Source organism: Ranitomeya imitator, chromosome 1 (genome assembly GCF_032444005.1).
Source record: "Ranitomeya imitator isolate aRanImi1 chromosome 1, aRanImi1.pri, whole genome shotgun sequence".
In the NCBI taxonomy this organism is placed as follows: Eukaryota; Metazoa; Chordata; class Amphibia; order Anura; family Dendrobatidae; genus Ranitomeya; species Ranitomeya imitator.
The window spans coordinates 530,601,768-530,623,562 of record NC_091282.1 but is presented as its reverse complement, the minus strand read 5'-3'; the positions used below and the strand labels follow the sequence as shown (position 1 = coordinate 530,623,562).

The 21,795-nt window shown below is 48.4% G+C and overlaps 1 protein-coding gene across 2 annotated transcripts in view; it reads left to right on the top strand.

Moving 5' to 3' along the window:
• POLR1E (RNA polymerase I subunit E) overlaps positions 1-21,795 on the top strand; it is a 57,414-nt gene that overhangs the window by 16,439 nt on the left and 19,180 nt on the right. For both annotated transcript variants that reach the window (XM_069767341.1, XM_069767350.1), the window contains 5 exons: positions 4,584-4,681; positions 5,107-5,168; positions 6,746-6,887; positions 7,339-7,449; positions 9,920-10,016. In XM_069767341.1, coding sequence (XP_069623442.1) covers positions 4,584-4,681; positions 5,107-5,168; positions 6,746-6,887; positions 7,339-7,449; positions 9,920-10,016 — 510 coding nt within the window. The remainder of the gene's footprint in view (positions 1-4,583; positions 4,682-5,106; positions 5,169-6,745; positions 6,888-7,338; positions 7,450-9,919; positions 10,017-21,795) is intronic.

Sequence of the window (21,795 nt, the reverse complement as noted above, 5' to 3'; positions counted from 1 at the left end):
GGGACAGGTCGGTCTTCTCCGTGGGACAGGTCGGTCTTCTCCCTGGATCGACCGATCAAACTCTCCTTTCGGGTCAGGCGGTCTCTCAACTGGTGGCTGACGTCACCTCTCATCTCCCAGGGCAGGTCCTTCCTTCCAGTTCACTGGCAGGTGGTGACAACGGACGCCAGCCTGCTCGGCTGGGGTGCGGTTTTTCGCCACCTGACGGTCCAGGGCCGCTGGTCGCTGCAGGAGTCATCTCTCTGCCGATCAACGTCCTCGAAATTCGGGCCATCTTCCTGTCCCTCCGCCACTGGGAAAGGATCCTCAGGGGCCTTCCAGTCCGGATCCAGACGGACAACGCCACGGCTGTGGCATATGTCAACCATCAGGGGGGGACTCGGAGCTCCTTGGCCCTTGCCGAGGTATCCAAGATCCTCCTTTGGGCAGAGGCAACGGTTCCGGTGATATCCGCAGTGCATATCCCCGGCGTGGAAAACTGGGCCGCCGACTTCCTCAGCCGCGAGGGCCTCGCGGCAGGGGAATGGTCCTTGCATCCGGAGGTCTTCCATCAGATTTGTCTTCGATGGGGAACTCCGGATGTGGATCTCACGGCGTCCCGAGTCAACAGGAAGGTTCCGCAGTTCGTCTCCAGGTCCCGCGATCCTCTCGCAGTGGGCGTCGATGCTCTGGCCATTCCTTGGTCACAGTTCGAGCTGCCCCACCTGTTCCCACCCCTTCCATTACTTCCCAAACTGTTGAAGAAGATCAAAGCGGAAGGGGTGCCGGTCATCCTGATCGCCCCGGATTGGCCCAGGAGAGCTTGGTTCGCGGAGCTCGTCAACCTTCTCGCGGACGCTCCCTGATGCCTTCCAGACAGGCCCGATCTGCTGTCCCAGGGTCCGATCTGCCACCCGAATTCTCGGTCGCTCAGTTTAACGGCGTGGCTGTTGAGACCGCGGTTCTGAGAGCGTCTGGCCTTTCGGACCGGGTGATTCACACCATGATTCAGGCTCGGAAGCCTTCGTCTTCCAGGATCTACTACCGCACCTGGAAGGCCTACTTCCGGTGGTGCGAGTCCAACCGCGTTCCGCCTATGGTTTTTTCCCTGCCTTCTCTTTTGGCCTTCCTTCAGGCAGGACTGGATTCGGGCCTGGCTCTTAGTTCCCTGAAGGGTCAGGTCTCTGCGCTTTCCATCCTCTTTCAGAAGACCTTGGCCTCTCGGCCACAGGTTAAGACCTTCTTTCAGGGGGTAGCCCACGCCGTCCCGCCGTACAGGGCCCCTGTGGAGGCATGGGACCTAAACCTGGTACTGGACGTTCTGAAGGTTTCTCCCTTTGAACCTCTTAGGGAGATTCCTCTATCAGTTTTATCATGGAAGGCAGCCTTTCTTGTGGCCATCACGTCCATTCGCCGCGTTTCCGAGCTGGCGGCCCTGTCTTGCCGTCTTCCGTTTTTGGTCATTCACCAGGACAAGGTGGTCTTCCGGCCCCCACCTTCTTTTCTTCCTAAGGTGGTTTCCACCTTCCACCTCAACGAGGACATCGTTCTACCTTCCTTTTGTCCAGCTCCGACTCATCCTCTGGAGCGATCATTGCACAAGCTGGACCTTGTCAGGGCTGTGAGGATCTATCTGGACAGAACGTCCACTTTCCGGAAGACGGATTCCTTTTTCGTCATTCCTGATGGCACGCGCAGAGGCCAGCCGGCTTCTAAAGCGACTATTGCTCGATGGATCAGAATGGCAATCTTGGAGGCTTACCGGGTCAAGAACAGAGTGCGCCCTCCTGGGATTAAGGCTCACTCTACCCGGGCAGTCGGCGCCTCCTGGGCGGTGCACCACAGGGCTTCCGCCCTACAGCTGTGCAAAGCGGCAACTTGGTCTTCCATCCACACGTTCGCCAAATTTTACAAGGTCCATACCTACGCATCGGCGGACGCCAGCCTAGGCAGAAGGATCCTGCAGGCGGCAGTGGTGAGTCCTCTGACCTGATGGAAGTCTGTTTTTCCCGCCCTTGGGACTGCTTTGGGACGTCCCATGGTTCCTGTGTCCCCCAATGAGAGGCGATAAAGAAAACAGGATTTTTGGTTGCTTACCGTAAAATCTGTTTCTTGAAGCCTCCATTGGGGGACACAGCACCCTCCCAATGTTTTTGTTATATGTTCTCTGACTGTTCTCACGTTTACAGTTCTCAAGTTTGTGGTTATGGTTTTTCAACCTTGTTCTTTCTCCTACTGCTTTCTCACTAACTGAAGAGTTTAATGCCAGTCGGTGGGGTGTACTTCAGAGGAGGAGCTAATTTTTTTATTTGCATAGTGTCAGCCTCCTAGCGGCAGCAGCATACACCCATGGTTCCTGTGTCCCCCAATGGAGGCTTCAAGAAACAGATTTTACGGTAAGCAACCAAAAATCCTGTTATTCCAAGATCTATTAATTAAAATGTACTTTTGTCAGTTGGAAAACCCCTTTTAAGTATTTATCTTTTTCATTTCTTGATGTGGCTTACTAACACTGCTGATGGCTAGGACTCTTCTCATAATCTCATAAAGTTGCTCTCTATCGTGCTAAAGCATGTAGACATGGAATATATGAAATATGAATAGCAATACTGCTTTGGATAATAAGAAAAGCTTGAGACGCTTAGCACATAACTTGGTAAATACATGCATGCCCAGCAACCAACGACAAGGTGGTCTCACGCTTCTGGGACTTTGTATCTAGGGTGAATACCTCTGTTAGGCTGAAGTCTGAATTCCTGGGTAAATGTGGATACCTCTCTCAGAAAAAAACTGTATTTATGAGTAGGTAGGATCCTGCTGTAATTACCGTATATACTGGAGTATAAGCTGACCTGAGTATAAGCCGATCCACCCCCACCCCCCCTAATTTTGCCACAAAAAACTGGGAAAACGTAATGACTCGAGTATAAGCCTAGGGTGGGAAATGCAGCAGCTACTGGTAAATGTCAAAAGTAAAAATAGGTACCAATAAAAGTAAAATTAATTGAGACATCAGAAGGTTAAGTGTTTTTGAATATCCATATTGAATCAGGAGCCCCATATAATGCTCCATAAAGTTTATGATGGGCCCCATAAGATGCTCCATATTAAAATATGCCCCATATAATCCTACACAAATAATAATAATAATAATAATAATAATCTTTATTTATATAGCGCCAACATATTCCGCAGCGCTTTACAGTTTCAAACACAAAAGTCATAAGTAACAACGTTAACAATACAATACACAAAGGTTAATAATGGCCCCAATATAATGCTGCACAAACGTTATGGCTCCATAAGATGCTCCATACACACACTTGCCCCATATTGTACTGCACAAACGTTGATTATGGCCCCATAAGATGCTCCATACAGACACTTGCCCCATATAGTACTGCACAAACGTTATGGCCCCATAAGATGCACCATACAGACACCTGCCCCATTTGCTGTTGCTGCAATACAAAAAATCACATACTCACCTCTCCGTCGCTCAGGCCCCCGACACTTTCAATATTCACCTGCTCCTCGTTCCGGCGCCGCTCCATCTTCAGCGTCTTCTGCACTGACGGTCAGGCAGAGGGCGTGCACTGACCACGTCACCGAGCCCTCTGACCTGAGCGTCACAGCAGAAGACGCCGAATATATCATTGTATCATTGTAATCAGTATAACGGCGCTGACCTGACACTGTGTGTAGATTGCTGTGCACAATCCTGCTGGCTGGTTCACTTTAAGGTCTTGCATGATGACAACTCCATTCACTTTGAATTAATCACCAGGAAAATGGTATCACAACAACCAGACAGAAGTAATAATTTTGGTCTCCACTGTATACTGGAGATTCACACAAAGGTTGCCATTAAGCTACATTTATGTTGATATGAAATCTGCAGGTCCCCCATGCCCTCCAAACCACCAGCATTTGTATATTCCGGTATAAATTCCCTGCCTAACAGTCCTTTTATGTTTCACACACAGACCTTTTAGAAAATGTGTTTCTTAAGGCCATTTATCATATGCAAGTTACCTTTTGACTAGTTGATGGGATGTTTGTTTCCTGAGACTAGTCTCTGTAAAACTTGTTCATGCGTTCAGCTTTTTCATACAAGTTATTGCGCCTCTACAGCCAGGTGTACGTATCACCGCTTCAGAGGCGCACTGAGCATGACCGGAAGCAGAGACGAAGCCTGACGTCAATGGAGGAGCTGAAGAAGAAGCTTGTTCTTTGCTTCAGGACATGCACAGCGTGCCTGTGAAGTCAGGAAGCGTGCACCCAGCTTCAGTGACACAATGACTTGTATGAAAGAGAGCCGTGCGCATGCGTCAGTCTTACAGAGAGCTGGCTATGACATCGGCTCTTGCAAGTCATGTTATCGCGCCCACATCTACTGCATATGGTATGAATGGAAAACTATGAAGGGCTGTAAATGATATTGGCGCTATATAAACCACTGAAATATATGAAACCACTTTGCAGCAGCCTAATTTTCACTGTAACAAGGTAATCTAACTTCATGGATAGGTTTTTCTTTTTGCTGCAGACTTTTCTGTATTTACACTGTGGGTCTTGATGAATAGGATATGATTATATTTCAGATATTTTGTTGGAGTACTAAATAAAGAAACTGGGAAGATGGAAGTGTACGATGCGGAGCGGTTTAGTATGCAGCCAATACTGGAGAAAAACGCTACCGGTAAGTAAAATACTGGTAAACTAAACTCTCTCATCTTTGCAGAAGGTGGTATAGTTCTGGGTTACTTTACACGGTCAACTAGACCCAAACCAAACATGCATCTTGCTCCCAATAAAGCAGTGATTAGAGACTGCCAAAAGCTTGGTGACTTTGCAGGCAGATGCAAGCTTTGAGTCCATCCACCTAGAAGGTCTCGCCTTCAATGCAGTTTTGGGTGATCATATTAGAGGACACACTGTGTAAAGCTCATCTGTTCAGGTACAATGGAGGTGCTCCGGAATAATATTTTGTGTGGATATACTATGAGAAGGTGTAGATTATCACGTGGTACTGCACACAAGAACGCCCATGGATAAGTTAACTCTGAGAACCTTTTTGAGCACAATTTTTGTTGTCTTTGTGATTTTATTTTAATTTTTTTGTAGGGTCGGCAGATGAACAAGTTCAAGATACTCCAGACCAGCCAAACAGAACGTACCGAGAAAAGGTACGTTCAATGGTTGCACTCAGTTCTGAGAAAGTTTTCATATTCTATATCTTGTAATATCAGAAAATCTATTTTGCTGTACTTACTATGCTGCTGTATATTTATTGGACCTTGCCATAACTTGCTGATCAAGAAGGTCCAAACTCAAAGGAGAGAAAGTGCTGAAAAGGCAGTGTGGCCTTATTTCTAGAGCCCGAGCAGGGGCCCACTGTTTCAGTAGTGGTGTGGGTCCGTATACAAAGATGAAATCCTGAATGGCACCTGTGGTTTACTAGAGTCTCAGATGTTGATGTACACCTGTTCTGAAGACACCTCAATGCCTTCGCTTATCTCTGTGCATCTTGCCAAATCCTGCTCTTTTATCTACTCCCTGCATGCCTGTACTTTTAGCTGCATTTCTAAAGGCTCCTATGGATTGACTTTGCCACCTTAGGACCATGCTCCACCCTATTCACATAGGACTGTTGACCACCTTCATTTGTACCACCAGGAGCTTTTAAAAATGTTACTTCTGCAACCTATACCCTGGCAATGATGATACTCTTTACATAGCGCCCACACATTCTGCAGCACTTCACAATTCAGAGTACAAATAAAATTAGACGTTAGAGTAGTAAACGAATCAACAATATAACCAATCGGCGTGTGGGCACTGCTCATGAAAGTTTACAGTCTGGAGATGGGTCACTCAGGAGGTAAAAGTGCTTGATATCTACAATGGCCCAGCCATCTTTTATAGTTATAGTGTAGTGGACATAAAGCATGAGTCAGGGAACACACTGTACTTGTGTATTAAGTGCATCGATTTAAGGGGATAATGTTGAGAGAAGGGATCGAGTTCTGAGGATCTGTGGAGTAGGTGGTTAAAATTTTCGGAATGTTATAGGTGTGCCTGAAAATTGTGTTTTTAGTTCGCACCTAAACCCTTATTGACAGCCAGCAGACCTTTTTATGTCTATGAGGAATATGTGAATTACACCCTCTCACCCCCAAACGCAACAGTGCAGCGAGTGGTGGCTTGGTGGGGTCGTCGCCACTTAGTGTGGGGCCTTCTGAGATGTTGTGCCTGTTCCAATTTAAATTATAAAGTGCAGTTATGTGTACAGAGAGCCACGCTAAGGCACTCTTAGTGTCAGAGCAGATCTCTGTTAGTTACATCATCAGTCACTGGTATATAGGCATCTACTGGACATACATCATAGATACTCAGTTTATCTCTACATATCTGCTTCCATTAGCATACATACATCTGATTGGCTAAAGTTAATGTCTACACCCATTTGAAGATTTCAGTTGTGGTTCCACCTTTTTCACTTACCCATGTGTTATCTTTAAAGCGAGCCTGTCACCAGGTTTGGCCGATATAAGATACGGTCACTGCCTTTCAGGGCTTATCTTCTGTCTGTGTCCTCACTTGATGCAATCGTAGAAATGAAAATTGGCTGCGGATCGGGGGTGTTAAAAGCGTTTGTCTCAACACAGACACTGAAAAGCAGTATATATTCTCATGAGGTTGCAAATAAAATATGTACCCCCCCCCCATATCAATACTACATTCATATTTCTTTATTGAATAGGTTGATGCTCTGATTGAGGCCTTTGGAACTAACAAGCAGAAACGTGCCTTATCTTCACGAAAGCTGAACCAAGTCGGCAGTGAAATTCTAAGTAAAGAAATGACAAAGGCAGCTGAAGACATTATTGAATCCAAGGGAACGGGCAAGTACCTGAGCTATACCATAACCAGTCATTATGTAGCTTTCCAGTTAGACATTTATAGAACACTCAGTTTTCTCAAGCGTTTCTGTAACTTCTGTGAAAGTGAAGAGAGATGCACACTTGTCTGGTCATATTTTTACCTTTACTGGCATAATACTTTTCATAGCTGAGAAGCAGCTTTCTGTAAACGTTGAGATAATGTATGTGTGGCTGTTTAACCCCTTCATGACCTTTGACGTTTACGTACGTCAAAGGTCTTGTCCTTGTCTTTGATGCGGACTCCGGCTCTGAGCCCGCAACTTTCCCCACACAGGACATCTGATCTAATATTATTACATCTACTACAAGTTAGGATTGGATCTTGGAGATGGGAATACCCCTTTAATCTCTAATGGTGTAAAATAATATTGTGAATAATCTCTAATATAATTGTTCACTGTGATTCTTACAGAACTGGTACAGGAAGTTGTGGAGAGGAAAGAGGAAGAGTCCTATTCACTATTTTTACCTCCATGCAATGCTCATGCTGACAAAAAAGAAAGCGTATATGAATTTGATCAACGTATCCTTCAACTTAATGTGAGGCTGGTGATGAGTTATGCCATATGTCATGTTTGTCATACATGTATTTAAAAAAACCAAAATAGTATTTTTGTTACATGGTGACATAATAACCCCCTCCCCCTCCCTCCACAAACTCTTGGAAACCGGGAATGAAAAAAAAACATAAAAAATGGACTAATCTTTGAAAGGATTTTCTTATCAGGTTTTGATGTAGAGGTTGAGACCCGGAGTCTAGCGATATGTCACTTGCTGGTTTGCATACTGTTGTTTTTATGCAATCACGGTTTTCTCTTCTGCACATCTAGCAGTACTCAAATGCTGAGCCCTGTGTAACACAACCCTGACAACTAACTGGCAACTTTCTGTGTACAATCTAAATTGACAAAAAGCTGCTAATCAGTTGTGAGAGTAGGATTGCACAGATAGGGTTGACTAAGAGAGGGAGGAGACACAGTCCTGAAATCTCTTGCTGATAAAACACTGATTTTATTGAAACAGCAATACACAGCCTAGCCAGTGACACATTGCTAGAATCATTGCCCCAGCTGCTAATCTTGCTGCTCTCAGATTACATGGCAAAAACCTGTTGACAGATTCCCTTTAAAGGTCTATTGATCCACCAGTGAGGAGGGCACTGTAATTCACAGTAGAGTGCACAGTATGTTACTAAACTAAATAGCAAAGCCACTAGAGACTCAAGATCTACAAAAATTCAATTTCCAACAGCAGAAAAAAAAAGGCAGCAACACTTACCTGCCCAGATCTTGGAACAAATGCACTGCAGGGTGCAGCCAGCTCATAAAGCAAGATGTTAGCAACACAGGTGCAAAATACCAGATCATCAGCCACTCTCCACATACCCACTCCTGGAGGGGGTGACTGCCCTGTATACAAGTGCACAATAAAGGCCCACATAGGGCGTTGTTCACACAATGGTACTGCATAGTGTCTGGTTCACAGCCTATTAGTCACGCCCCTACTTTTCGATTAGGTGGGCTGGCCAGTACACTCTCAATGCATCCCAGTGCGAACACCCCTCATGTGAGACCGAACGTGTTTGGGCTTGGCTGCACCCCGAAAAATATAGTGCAAAAAATATTCAAAAATAGTGAGGTATTGGTTGATATTTTGGCCAAAATACGCAAGCTCGTAACCCACGCCAAGGGTCCCCACGCTTACGAGTCCAACACTAAACTAAATAGCAAAGCCACTAGAGACTCGGGGTCTACAAAAATTCAATTTTTGACAGCAGAAAAAAAAGGCAGCAACACTTACCTGCCCAGATCTTGGAACAATTTGTGAAGCACCTGGTGGTTCAATGTGCTCACTATGCATCTAGATAAGTTCCTTGGGGGGTCTAGTTTCCAAAATGGGGTCACTTGTGGGAGAGCTCCAATGTTTAGGCACACAGGGGCTCTCCAAATGCGACATGGTGTCCGCTAACGATTGGAGCTAATTTTCCATTCAAAAAGTCAAATGGCGCTCCTTCCCTTCCGAACCCTGCCGTTCGCCCAAAGAGTGGTTCCCCCCCCCCCCCCCCCCACATATGGGGTTTCAGCGTACTCAGGACAAATTGGATGACAACTTTTGGGGTCCACGTTCTCCTTTTACCCTTGGGAAAATAAAAAAAAAATGTTGCTAAAATATCATTTTTGTGACTAAAAAGTTAAATGTTCATTTTTTCCTTCCATGTTGCTTCTGCTGCTGCTGTGAAGCACCTGAAGGGTTAATAAACTTCTTGAATGTGGTTTTGAGCACCTTGAGGGGTGCAGTTTTTAGAATGGTGTCACTTTTGGGTATTTTCAGCCATATAGAACCCTCAAACTGACTTCAAACGTGAGGTGGTCCCTAAAAAAAATGGTTTTGTAAATTTAGTGAAAATGAGAAATCGCTGGTCAAATTTTAACCCTTATAACTTCCTAGCAAACAAAAATTTTGTTTACAAAATTGCGCTGATGTAAAGTAGACATGTGGGTAATGTTATTTATTAACTATTTTGTCACATAACTCTCTCGTTTAACAGAATAAAAATTCAAAATTTGAAAATTGCGAAATTTTATAAATTTTCACCAAATTTCCATTTTTTCCCCCATATAAACGCAAAAATGATCGACCTAAATTTACCACTAACATGAAGCCCAATATGTCACGAAAAACTTTCTCAGAATCGCTAGGATCCGTTGAAGCGTTCCTGAGTTATTACCTCATAAAGGGACACTGGTCAGAATTGCAAAAAATGGCCAGGTCATTAAAGTCAAAATAGGCTGGGTCATAAGGGGTTAAAGGTCTATTGATCCACCAGTGAGGAGGGCACTGTAATTCACAGTAGGGTGCACAATAGGTTACTGAATAAAATATATCCTAAATATATATAATCATTTTATGCATAGATGTACATTACTGGATGAGTACTTTAAATGCGATATCCCAGAACTACCCATAGATACTTGTTCTTAACTTCTGATAAGTCATTTCTCCTGTGGAGTATGAATCCCTGGAACACGTTTCTGCTGCTTTTAAGAATATGACACCCGAAGAGCTCCAGGAGAGGATGGAGAAGAAACAGTAAGCCAACTTGTTAATGTATTTTTTTCCGTTTCTTTTACATTATTTAGATCTAAAAAAAAACTGCATGGGGACCCCCTAATTTTTGATTGCCAGCCAAGCTAAAGCAGTCAGCTGGGAGCTGATATTTTCAGGCTGGGAAATCCCAAGGGTATTTGGCCCTCGCCAGCCTAAAAATAGCAACACGCAGCTGCCCCAGAAAAGGCGCATCCATTAGATGCGTCAATTCTGGCGTTTTGCCCAGCTCTTCCTGCTTGCCCTGGTGCGTTGGCAAAAGGGTTAATATTTTGGGGTTTATGTCAGCTTTGTAATGTCAGCTGCCATTAAGCCCATTACTACTATCAGACACCCCCATTATTAAGCCAGTAAGTAAAAACACACACACACAAAAAGTCCTTTAGTTGAATAAAACACTCCTTCAAAAATCAAAGTAATTGCCTGTCCGCTGTTAAGCAATATGAATTAAGTCCCACGACGAACCTCAACTCTGTTTCATCTGGTTGCATTGCTGAGCGGTGACATCAGTAATGTGACATCTGTTAACCCATTAAATGCCGCTGTGAAACGCTGACGGCGGCATTTAGTGCACGCTTCCGGCCATCAGGCCTGAAATCTGCCCACCGGTGACCCCTGTAACGTGATCGCGGGTCACCGGTTCGTTGGCATGACAACCAGAGGTCTCCCGGAGACCTCTATGGTTGTCACTGCTGGCTTGCTGTGAGCGCCACCCGGTGGACGGCGCTCATAACAAGGGAGTAATTCTACTACATAGAGGCGATCTGATAATTGCCTGTATGTTCCAGAGCCGATCCGGTTGTGGCAGCTTCTAGTCTTTTATAGTCTAGACCAGAGGTCCCCAACCTTTTTTGCACCAGGGACCGGCTTTAAGCAAGACCAGTTTTCCATGGCCCGGTGGGGTGGGGCAGGGGCGGGGCTCTGGTCATATGGGGGTGGAGTTATGGAGGGGTGGAGCTTAGTGCATACTTATCATATAATTATGACATTTATAATGAGAATGTGATTCTCACACACACACATTCACACACACACATTCACACACACATTCTCACACACACATTCACACACCCCTCTCACCTCTCCTCGCACTCTCCCACAGCATCTCATTGCCTTCCTCTGACACAGCCGGCCGCTGAATGATGACGTCATCCAGCGGCGCGTCTGTGTGAGAGGAAGCAGGAAGACAGATCGCTGGGCAGTGGAGCTGCAGGGATTTCTCCCTGCCCATCACAGCCACCCTGCAGGGGCTCCCCTCCACCTCTGCACTTGTTGGGAGCCGGCGCTCTGCAGCTTCTCTGTGCCGGCTGTCAGCTTGACAGTCGGCACAGAGAACAGCTGACTCCCTGACCAGGGGCGGCAGAATGCAGCCGCCGGGGGAGACACTGCGGACCGCCGAATGAGGCGGCCCGACTGCGCCCCCCTGCCGGCTGCACCCCCCTAGATACGCCACTGGGCGTGTCAGTGAGGAGAGCCTGCCGCCCCACCCCGTCAGGAACACACCATGCTGCGCAGGAGGGCTGTGTCACTAAGACCCGCCTGACGCCCCGCCCCGTCCTGCATAATGTTCTCTGCCGGGAGCTGCGAGCTGTCACAGAGCGTGCTCTGACCAGGCGCAGGGCCACGAAGCTAGCTGTCAGCGGCGCCGCGGACCGGCTGAAAAACCCCAACGGCCCGGTCCTGGTCCGCGGACCGGCGGTTGGGGACCTCTGGTCTAGACTATTGGAACCGTGCCAAAAGTAAAAAAAATAAAAATGTTTTTAAAAATATAAAAGTTAAAATCACCCCCTTTCAAAATAAAATAAAACAAAACAAAAAATCAAACATACACATATTTGGTATCACCGCTTTCAGAGTTGACCAATCTATCGATAAAAAAAGGATTAACCTGATCGCTAAACGGCGTAGCGAGGAAAAAAGTAACGCCAGAATTACGTTTTTTCTCCTTCGCCTCATTGGGGGACACAGGACTGTGGGTGTATGCTACTGCCGCCAGGAGGCTGACACTAAGTAAACATAAAAAAAGGTTTAGCTCCTCCTCCGTCGTATACACCCTGACACGGGCCGAAGGCAAACCTCTAGTTTATGCTTAGTGTCTGAAGGAGGCACACGTCTGATTTTCAGACTCTCAATATTCCTTCTCTTCACATTGAAATGCGACAGGGGCGACGGACCCTTTTGAAGGGGTCCGATCTCCCCAAACCAACAACGGGCGAGCATGTGGAGTGTCGCCTCCACATATCCTCTCCCGTGACGTGGGACCCCTTGCCGGACTCAGCCCTGACCACCCGAAGGTAACAAAACCCTAGGCTGTACAGGTGCATATGTACTGTCCGTGCGGCTTCCACTGCATCACCAATGCGTAGACAGCGGTGATACAGAGGAGACGGACGGTCCCTATCCTCATCCCCTAAAGGGAAGATGGAGTTAGGCTGCCTGCACCGTCCTTTTTAGCAGCCCCCCTCTGACCTTAAGCTCCATCGCGTGGGGGGGGGGGGCTGGGAGGGTTCCTGCAGCATCCAGGGGACAGCGGGCGCTGCATTTTTTTCTGCTGTTGGCAGCGCTTCTCCGCATGGATCCCAGCCTCTTCATCCTCGTGCAGGTCCGGGTAAATTTTTACGCCCGGCGTCTGCCGACAGGCCGCGGTCGGAAGTCCCGCCCCTTCCGGTCGCGTCATTGGCCGGCGGGCCCCTCTCCCTCCCCGTGTTGGGGGAGAGAAAAATCTAGGCCCCGGCTTCGGCCGTATTAGGCTGTGGGCAGAAGTCCCGCCTTTTCCGGCCGCGTCATCGGCCGTGTCATCCTCCCGCCTCCCTCTCCCTGGGCTGGGGGAGAGAAAAATCTAGGCCCCCGGCTTCTGCCGTGTTAGGCCGCGGGTGGAAGCCCCGCCCCTTCCGGACGTGTTATTGGCCGTAGGCCTCGCCCCCCGCAACACTGAAAAAAAATTAATTTAGGCCGGCTTCAGATCCCCATAGGCCAGTGTACTGAAAACGCCACCGTTTCCGGCAGGACCACCGACCAAGGAAGTGCTCCTTTTAAAGGGAACAGCGTGGTTGCGTCGCCCTGTGACAGGTTCCACAGGACAGATGGGGACACAGGACTGGGGTAAGTGCTACTCCCCCCAGCCTGACAGCTGCCATATCTGTTTTTTTGCAGCCAATCTAAAACACTTTATTGCATCAGCTGGACCATGTCTAGAAGGACCAAGTCTCACACGGTTTTATATACCGCATGTGTAGCCGGTCGTTCCGCTTTTCCGCATACCCAAAGTAAGCGTCTCTGTGACACCTGCGATTACGAACGCGCTCAGGAACCCTCCCCTGCGACTCAGGCAGAAACTGTTGTTTCTCCCCCGGAATGGGTCACGTCCTTGTCGAAATCTATGGCATCCCTAACCAAGGCAATCTAGTCCCTCCAAACCCCGGCTGGGGCCAGGGACAGTGGTTCTTCTATCTTGGAGGTCTTCCGACTCACTGGAACCTCCGGCCTGCAGGGGCCGCACTCTCACTAGGCAGACGCGGGGAAAGCGAACCCATACAGCGTCTCCCGGGCCATCAGGTGCATCTGCATCCTTTAGTTCCGCCTTTCGTTCATCCTCACCAGCGGAGATTAGTGAACAGGGTTCGGACTAGGATTCTGAAGGGTCCCTCGATTTTGAGGCACCTGGTTATCAGGAGTCAGTAGACAGCCTAATTGAGGCTGTCAACCAAACCTTGGGTATAGAGGACGAATCTTCCTTGTCCTCGGGCCATAAGGTATCGTTCAAAAGGATCAAGCAGCCTCATAGGGTGTTTTCCACTCACCCTGAGTTTGAGGACTTAGTCCAACGGCATAGAGAGCGTCCGGACAGACTGTTCTTGGGACAAAAGGCTCTAAATACAAGATACCCTTTCGCCCCTGAGCTGCGTAAGAAGTGGGCAGAATCCCCGTCGGTAGATCCACTGGTTTCTCGTTTGGCCTCCAACACACTGTTATCCCTTCCCAACGGTTCCTCTATTAGGGATCCAACTGATCGGCTCATAGAAAGTTTGGCCCGTTCAGTTTTCGAGGCCTCAGGTTCGGCGCTCTCGCCCTCTTTTGCGATGACTTGGGTAGCTAAGGCCATGATATCTTGGTCAGAAACTTTAACTAAGGCTCTACAGGAGAGGGACCTACCGGTGGAGTTAACAGAGATGTCAAATCGGATAGCCCTAGCTGGGAGCTACCTGATCAATGCATCTTTGGATGCAGCGAATGGTGCGGCATTAGCTGCCTCAAACGCAATTGCCATTAGACGGGCCCTTTGGTTGAGAAAACATGGCGGCGGATTCTACCTCGAAAAAATCCCTTACAACTCTCCCTTATCAAGGTGGTCGATTATTTGGGAAAAAACTGGATCAGCTCATTTCTGATTCCACAGGGGGGAAAAGCAATTTTCTCCCACAGCAAAAGATTAAACAACCCTTTCGTCGCCAGTTACAGGCTCGTTTCAAATCCTTTCGTAACCCCAGGTGGACCCCAGCGTCAAATCCCGCTGGCCCAGGTCGACCTAATCGGGACAGATATCATCGATCTCCTACAGGGCCCAGCTGCCAAGGTCAAGGGGTTCTAGGTCCCATAAGTTTTCGGCCAAATGTCTGGAGGTGGTATCAGATTGCCTCCGACAGAGTAGGCGGTCGTCTACTCTTGTTTCATCAGTCTTGGCTCTAGGTGGATCACGACAGGTGGGTAAGAGATAGTGTCCTCAGGGTACAAAATAGAGTTTCTGTCTCCCCCCATGCCGGTTCTTTCCCTCTCGTCTTCCAATTCAGGATCCCAGGTACAAGCCTTGTTCAGAACTGTAGAATCCCTTCGGCTCTGCGGGGTCTTCATTCCAGTCCCGAAGGAAGAGAGATTTCAGGGGTTTTATTCCAACCTGTTCATGGTTCCCCAAAAAGACAGATCCGTAAGGCCCAATCTGGACCTAAAAAGTTTAAACAGGTTTATCAACATTTGTCACTTTCTAATGGAATCTCTCCGGTCAGTCATTGCGGCAATGGAAAAAGGAGAATTCTTAGCCTCAATAGATATTCAAGAAGCTTATCTTCACATTCCCATTTTCCCTTCGCATCAAAAATTTCTACGTTTTGCTGTAGGCAGCCTACATTTTCAGTTCACTGCCTTACCTTTCAGGCTGGCCACCGCACCCAGGGTATTTACAAAGGTCATGGCAGCAGTGGTGTCCATTCTGCATTCCCGGGGCATACTCGTTGTCAAGGGTTGACAATCCTACCCCGGGACAAGGTCCTAACCCTCTGCAAAGAGGTGAGGAGCCTTCGCCGGCCGACCTACCATACAATCTGGTTCTGAATGAGGGTTTTAGGAAGGATGGTGGCGGCAATAGAGGCAGTACCTTTTGCGCAATTCCATCTCTGTCCTCTCCAACATGCACAGTTGGCAGCATGGGACAAGAATCCGTATTCTCTAAACCTCAGGTGCCGTCTGTCTCTCCAGGTCAGACAGGCTCTTGCATGGTGGTCAACGAGCCCTTCTCCACGACAAGGGAAACCCTTTTCCCCAGCCCATTGGCTGGTAGTCATGACAGACGCCAGTCTTCGCGGTTGGGGAGCAGTGTTTTGCCACCACACAGCCCAGGCATGCTCGTCCTCGCGGGAGTCAACCCTCCTGATCAATCTATTGGAGATTCGGGCGATTCGGCTGGCGCTACAACATTTTCATCTTTTAGCAGGCCGCCCTGTCCGGATTCAATCGGACAATGCCACAGCGCTGGCCTACATCATCAAGGGGGTACCTGCAGCAGGGCAGCCATGCACGAGGTAAAACAGGTCCTCGACTGGGCCGAAAAGAACCACTCTGTGATTTCTGCAGTCCACATTCCGGGCGAGGAAAACTGGGCTGCGGATTTTCTCAGTCGCCAGGGCCTTGCATTCGGGGAGTGGTCTCTCCATCGCGAGGTGTTTCAGCAAATATGTCATCGCTGGGGAACGCCGGACATGGACCTGTTGGCTTCCAGAATGAATGCCAAGGTCCACAAGTTTGTCACCTGGTATCGAGACCCACAGGCAATCGCCGTGGACGCGTTAGTTCTACCTTGGAACCAGTTTCGTCTCCCATACCTGTTTCCCCCTCTTGCGCTGCTCCCAAAGGTAGTCAGGAAGATCAAGACAGAGGGAGTTCCAACAATCCTGGTTACTCCAGATTGGCCTCGTCGGTCATGGTATGCAGACCTAGTGCAGCTGTTCACTGAGGTTCCTTGGCGACTTCCAGAGCGCCCAGACCTACTATCTCAGGGCCCGATCTACCACCAGAACTTGGGTCCTGTGTTTAACGGCCTGGCCATTGAATCTTGGATTCTGACGCAGGCCGGGTTCTCACAAAAGGTTGCCGCTACCATGATTAGCGCCCGCAAATCCGTCTCCGCGCGTATTTATCATCACACCTGGAAGGTTTTCTTTTCATGGCGCAGAAAGTGTGGGTTTCCCCCACTATGTTACTCCATTCATAACATACTTGCTTTTCTCCAAGCCAGCCTGCATTTGGGGCTTGCACCAAGTACCCTCAGAAGACAGATATATCATCCTTATTGGTTCTTTTTCAGCGCAGGATCGCCATCAATTTACAGGTGAAAACTTTTCTACAGGGAGTCACTCACATGGTGCCGCCTTACAGGGCCCCCCTAGATTCTTGGGACCTTAACTTGGTCTTAAGTGCCTTACAGGAAGCTCCTTTTGAGCCTCTTCAGGACGTCTCTTTGACCTATCTTTCCTGTAAAGTTGTGTTCTTGGTGGCCATAACTTCCATTAGGCGGGTATCCGAGCTGGTGGCTCTATCCTGCCGGGCTCCGTTTCTACAGTTCTATCAGGATAAGGTGGTGCTCAGGCCACCACCCTCATTTTTGCCAAAGGTGGTTTCCTCATTCCACATTAACGAGGACATTGTCTTACCTTCTTTTTGCCCGGCGCCAACGCACCGTGTGGAAAAAGCTCTCCATGCGCTAGACCTAATGAGAGCACTTAGGAGGTACATTTCTTGGACAGCACCTTTTCGGCAGACGGATGCGCTGTTTGTCCTTCCTGGATACGATCAGCTATTCAGGAGGCCTACCGCGTCAAGGGCATGATCGTTCCGGCCGGAATCAGAGCTCACTCCACTCGTGCAGTGGGGGCTTCCTGGGCGCTTTGGCACCAGGCTTCGGCAGAACAGGTTTGTAAGGCAGCAACCTGGTCCAGTTTGCATACCTTTTCCAAAACTATAATGTTCATACTCAGACTTCTGCAGATGCAAGCCTGGGTAGAAGGATTCTTCAGGCAGCGGTAGCGCACCTATTGGTGGCAGATGCCTGGATATTACTCCGGTTAGTCAATTTCCCACCCAGGGACTGCTTTAGGACATCCCACAGTCCTGTGTCCCCCAATGAGGCGAAGGAGAAATAGGGATTTTTGTGTTACTCACCGTAAAATCCTTTTCTCCAAGACGCTCATTGGGTGACACCGCTCCCTCCCTGTTAGCCAGATGGCTCTTTTTTGTTATTTGACTATCAGTCGGTAGGGTCGTTTTCTAGACATGTTGTTTCTGTATTAATGCTGACTGTTATATTTGTTCTCCTACTGCTTTTTTGCACCAAACTGGGTTTGCCTTCGGCCCGTGTCAGGGTGTATACGACAGAGGAGGAGCTAAACCTTTTTTTATGTTTTCTTAGTGTCAGCCTCCTGGCGGCAGTAGCATACACCCACAGTCCTGTGTCCCCCAATGAGCGTCTCGGAGAAAAGGATTTTACAGTGAGTAACACAAAAATCCCTATCTTTGTCGCAGTGACATTGCATTAAAATGCAATAACGGCTGATAAAAAGAACGTATCTGCACCAAAATGGTATAATTAAAAACATCAGCTCGGCATGCAAAAAATAAGCCATCATCCAACCCGAGATCACGAAAAATGGAGACACTGTAGGTACTGGAAAAGGGCGCAATATTATTTTATAACAAAGTTTGGATTTTTTTTCACCACTTAGATAAAAAAGAACCTAGACATGTTTGGTGTCTATGAACACGTAATGACCTTGAGAATCATAATGGCCGGTCAGATTTAGCATTTAGTGAACCTGGTAAAAAAGCCAAACAAAAAACAAGTGTGGGATTGCACTTTTTTTTTTCTATTTCACCGCACTTGGAATTTTTTTCCAGTTTTCTAGTACACGACATAGTTAAACCAATTATGTTGTTCAAAAGTACAACTCGTCACGCAAAAAAACAAGCCCTGACATGGCCATATTGACGGAAAAATAAAAAAGTTGTGGCTCTGAGAGGAAGGGGGAGCAAAAAGCGAAAACTCAAAACCGAAAATACCTCCAATCATGAAGGGGTTAAAGGGCTACGAGGTTAGTAATTGGGGTGTCTTATAGACGCCTCTTCCATTACTAACCCCTGGGCTTGATGTCAGCGGACATAAAACAACTGACATAACCCCATAACTATTACCCTGCTTGCCAACGCACCAAGGCAAGTGGTAAGAGCCTAGGCCAAGCTCCCTTTTTTTTAAAATTTGTTTATTAATTTCAGAATAAATCATACAATACACGCATTTGCGTTCGTTATTAGGCCAAGCTCCTTTGCTGATGTTATTAGTCTAGGAAGGGGCAAATATCCATGATCCCGTCTCAGTATATTAAAATCAGCCCGCAGTTGTCTAACCTTTGCTGGTTATTAACAACTAGATGGTGGCCCGATTCTAACGCATCGGGTATTCTAGAATTATGTATGTATGTATGTATATAGCAGCCACATAGTATATAGCACAGGCCACGTAGTATATAGGAGCCACATAGTATATAGCAGCCATGTAGTTTATAACACAGCCCACGTAATGTATAGCACTGGCCACGCAGTCTATAACACTGGCCACGCAGTCTATAACACTGGCCACGCAGTCTATAACACTGGCCACGCAGTCTATAACACTGGCCACGCAGTCTATAACACTGGCCACGCAGTCTATAACACTGGCCACGCAGTCTATAACACTGGCCACGCAGTCTATAACACTGGCCACGCAGTCTATAATACTGGCCACGCAGTCTATAGCAGTGTGGGCACCATATCCCTGTTAAAAAAAAGAATTAAAGTAAAAAATAGTTATATACTCACCCTCTGTCGTCCACCGAAGCTGTCCCGATGCGTGAGCGGCTGCTGCCAGCTTCCGTTCCCAGAGATGCATTGCGAAATTACCCAGATGACTTAGCGGTCTCGCTTCTGGGTAATTTCGCAATGCATCTCTGGGAACGGAAGCTGGCAGCAGCCACGCGCGCATCAGCGGACGACGGAAGGTGAGAATAGCAGGTTTTTTTTATTATTTTTAACATTAGATGTTTTTACTATTGATGCTGCATAGGCAGCATCAATAGTAAAAAGTTGGTCACACAGGGTTAATAGCAGCGTTAACGGAGTGCGTTACACTGCGGCATAATGCGGTCCGTTAATGCTGCCATTAACCCTGTGTGAGCGCTGACTGAAGGGGAGTATGGTGCGGGTGCCGGGCACTGACTGGACGGAAGCAGGGAGGGACTAATTCTCGGCCGGGCTGTGCACGTCGCTGATTGGTTGTGGCCTGGCGGCCCCGACCAATGAGCGACGCGGGATTTCCGGGACCGACAGAAGTGGACCATAGACAATTATATATATATATAGGTAGGGGGACCCTATATCACTTTTTTGGGGTGTGGGGTCCCCGTTTTAAATAACCAGTAAAGGCTAAGCTGACTGTGAGTTGATATTAAAGGGAACCTGTCACTCCCCCCCCCTCCCAGGCGTTTGTAACTAAAAGAGCCACCTTGTGCTGCACTAATGCTGCATTCTGACAAGTTGGCTCTTTTAGTTTGTTTCCCTGGCACTGCTGAAAGAATCGGTTTTGAGATTTGTCCCTCATACCGTGAAATCGCTACCGGGGCAGGTCTTTCCCCCCTAATCCAGACGCACCACAGCCGTCAATCATGGCCTCTGGGCGCCGCCTCCTCTTCCTTCATTTGCGTCCCCGCTGCCTGCGCAGTTTTTTTTTTTTTTCAGGCATGCGCAGGTGCGCTGCCCTTTGAACTTACAGCGCAGGCGCTGGGGACGCTAATGAAGGAAGAGGAGGCGGCCCCCGGCGCGCAGAGGCCATGTGTGATAGCTGCGGTGCGTCTGGATTAAGGGGAAAAGACCTGCCCCTGTGGCGATTTCACGGTATGAGGGACAAATTTCATAAACGATTCCTTCAGCAGTGCCAGGTACCCGAACTAAAAGAGCCACCCTGTCAGAATGCAGTATTAGTGCAGCACAAGGTGGCTCTTTTAGTTACAAACACCTGAGGGGGTGACAGGTTCCCTTAACCCCTTCCCGACCTTTGACGCATACGCTGCGTCATGAAAGTCGGTGCCATTCCGACCCATGACGCAGCATATGCGTCATGGAAAGATCGCGTCCCTGCAGGCCGGGTGAAAGGGTTAACTCCCATTTCACCCGATCTGCAGGGACAGGGGGAGTGGTAGTTTAGCCCAGGGGGGGTGGCTTCACCCCCTCGTGGCTACGATCGCTCTGATTGGCTGTTGAAAGTGAAACTGCCAATCAGAGCGATTTGTAATATTTCACCTAAAAAACTGGTGAAATATTACAATCCAGCCATGGCCGATGCTGCAATATCATCGGCCATGGCTGGAAACACTTATGTGCACCCACCCCACCCCTCCGATCGCCCCCCCAGCCCCCCGATCTGTGGTCCGCTCCCCTCCGTCCTGTGCTCCGCTCCCCCGTCCTCCTGTCCGCTTCCCCGTGCACCAATCACACCCCCTGTGCTGCAATCAAACCCCCCCGCACTCCGATCCCCCCCCCGCACACAGCGACCCCCCCCCCCGTGCTCCGATCCACCCCCCCCCGCACAGCGATCCCTCACCCCGTGCTCCAATCCTTCCCCGTGCTCCAATCCTCCCTCCCGTGTTCCGATCCACCCCCCCCATGATCCGATCCACCCCCCGTGCTCCGACGCCCCCCCCGTGCCCTGATCTCCCCCCCCTTATACTTACCTGGCCGCCCGAGGTCCGTCCGTCTTCTTTCCTGGGCGCCGCCATCTTCCAAAATGGCGGGCGCATGTGCAGTGCGCCCGCCGAATCTGCCGGCCGGCAGATTCGTTCCAGAGTGAATTTTGATCACTGAGATATATCCTATCTCAGTGATCAAAATAAAAAAAATAGTAAATGACCCCCCCCTTTGTCACCCCCATAGATAGGGACAATAAAAAAAATAAAGAATTTTTTTTTTTTCACTAAGGTTGGGGTAAGAACTAGGGTTAGGGTTAGGGGTAGGGTTAGGGTTAGGGTTAGGGGTAGGGGTAGGGTTAGGGCTAGGGTTAGGGGTAGGGGTAGGGTTAGGGGTAGGGTTAGGGCTAGGGTTAGGGCTAGGGGTAGGGCTAGGGGTAGGGTTAGGGCTAGGGTTAGGGTTTCGGTATGTGCACACGTATTCTGGTCCTATGCGGATTTTTCCGCAGCGGATTTGAAAAATCCACAGTGCTAAACCGCTGCCGATTTATCGTGGATTTACCGCGGTTTTTCTGCGCATTTCACTGCGGTTTTACAACTGCGATTTTCTATTGGAGCAGTTCTAAAACCGCTGCGGAATCCGCAGAAAGAAGTGACATGCTGCGGAATGTAAACCGCTGCGTTTCCGTGCAGTTTTTCCGCAGCATGTGTACAGCGATTTTTGGTTCCCATAGGTTCACATTGAACTGTAAACTCATGGGAAACTGCTGCGGATCCGCAGCGTT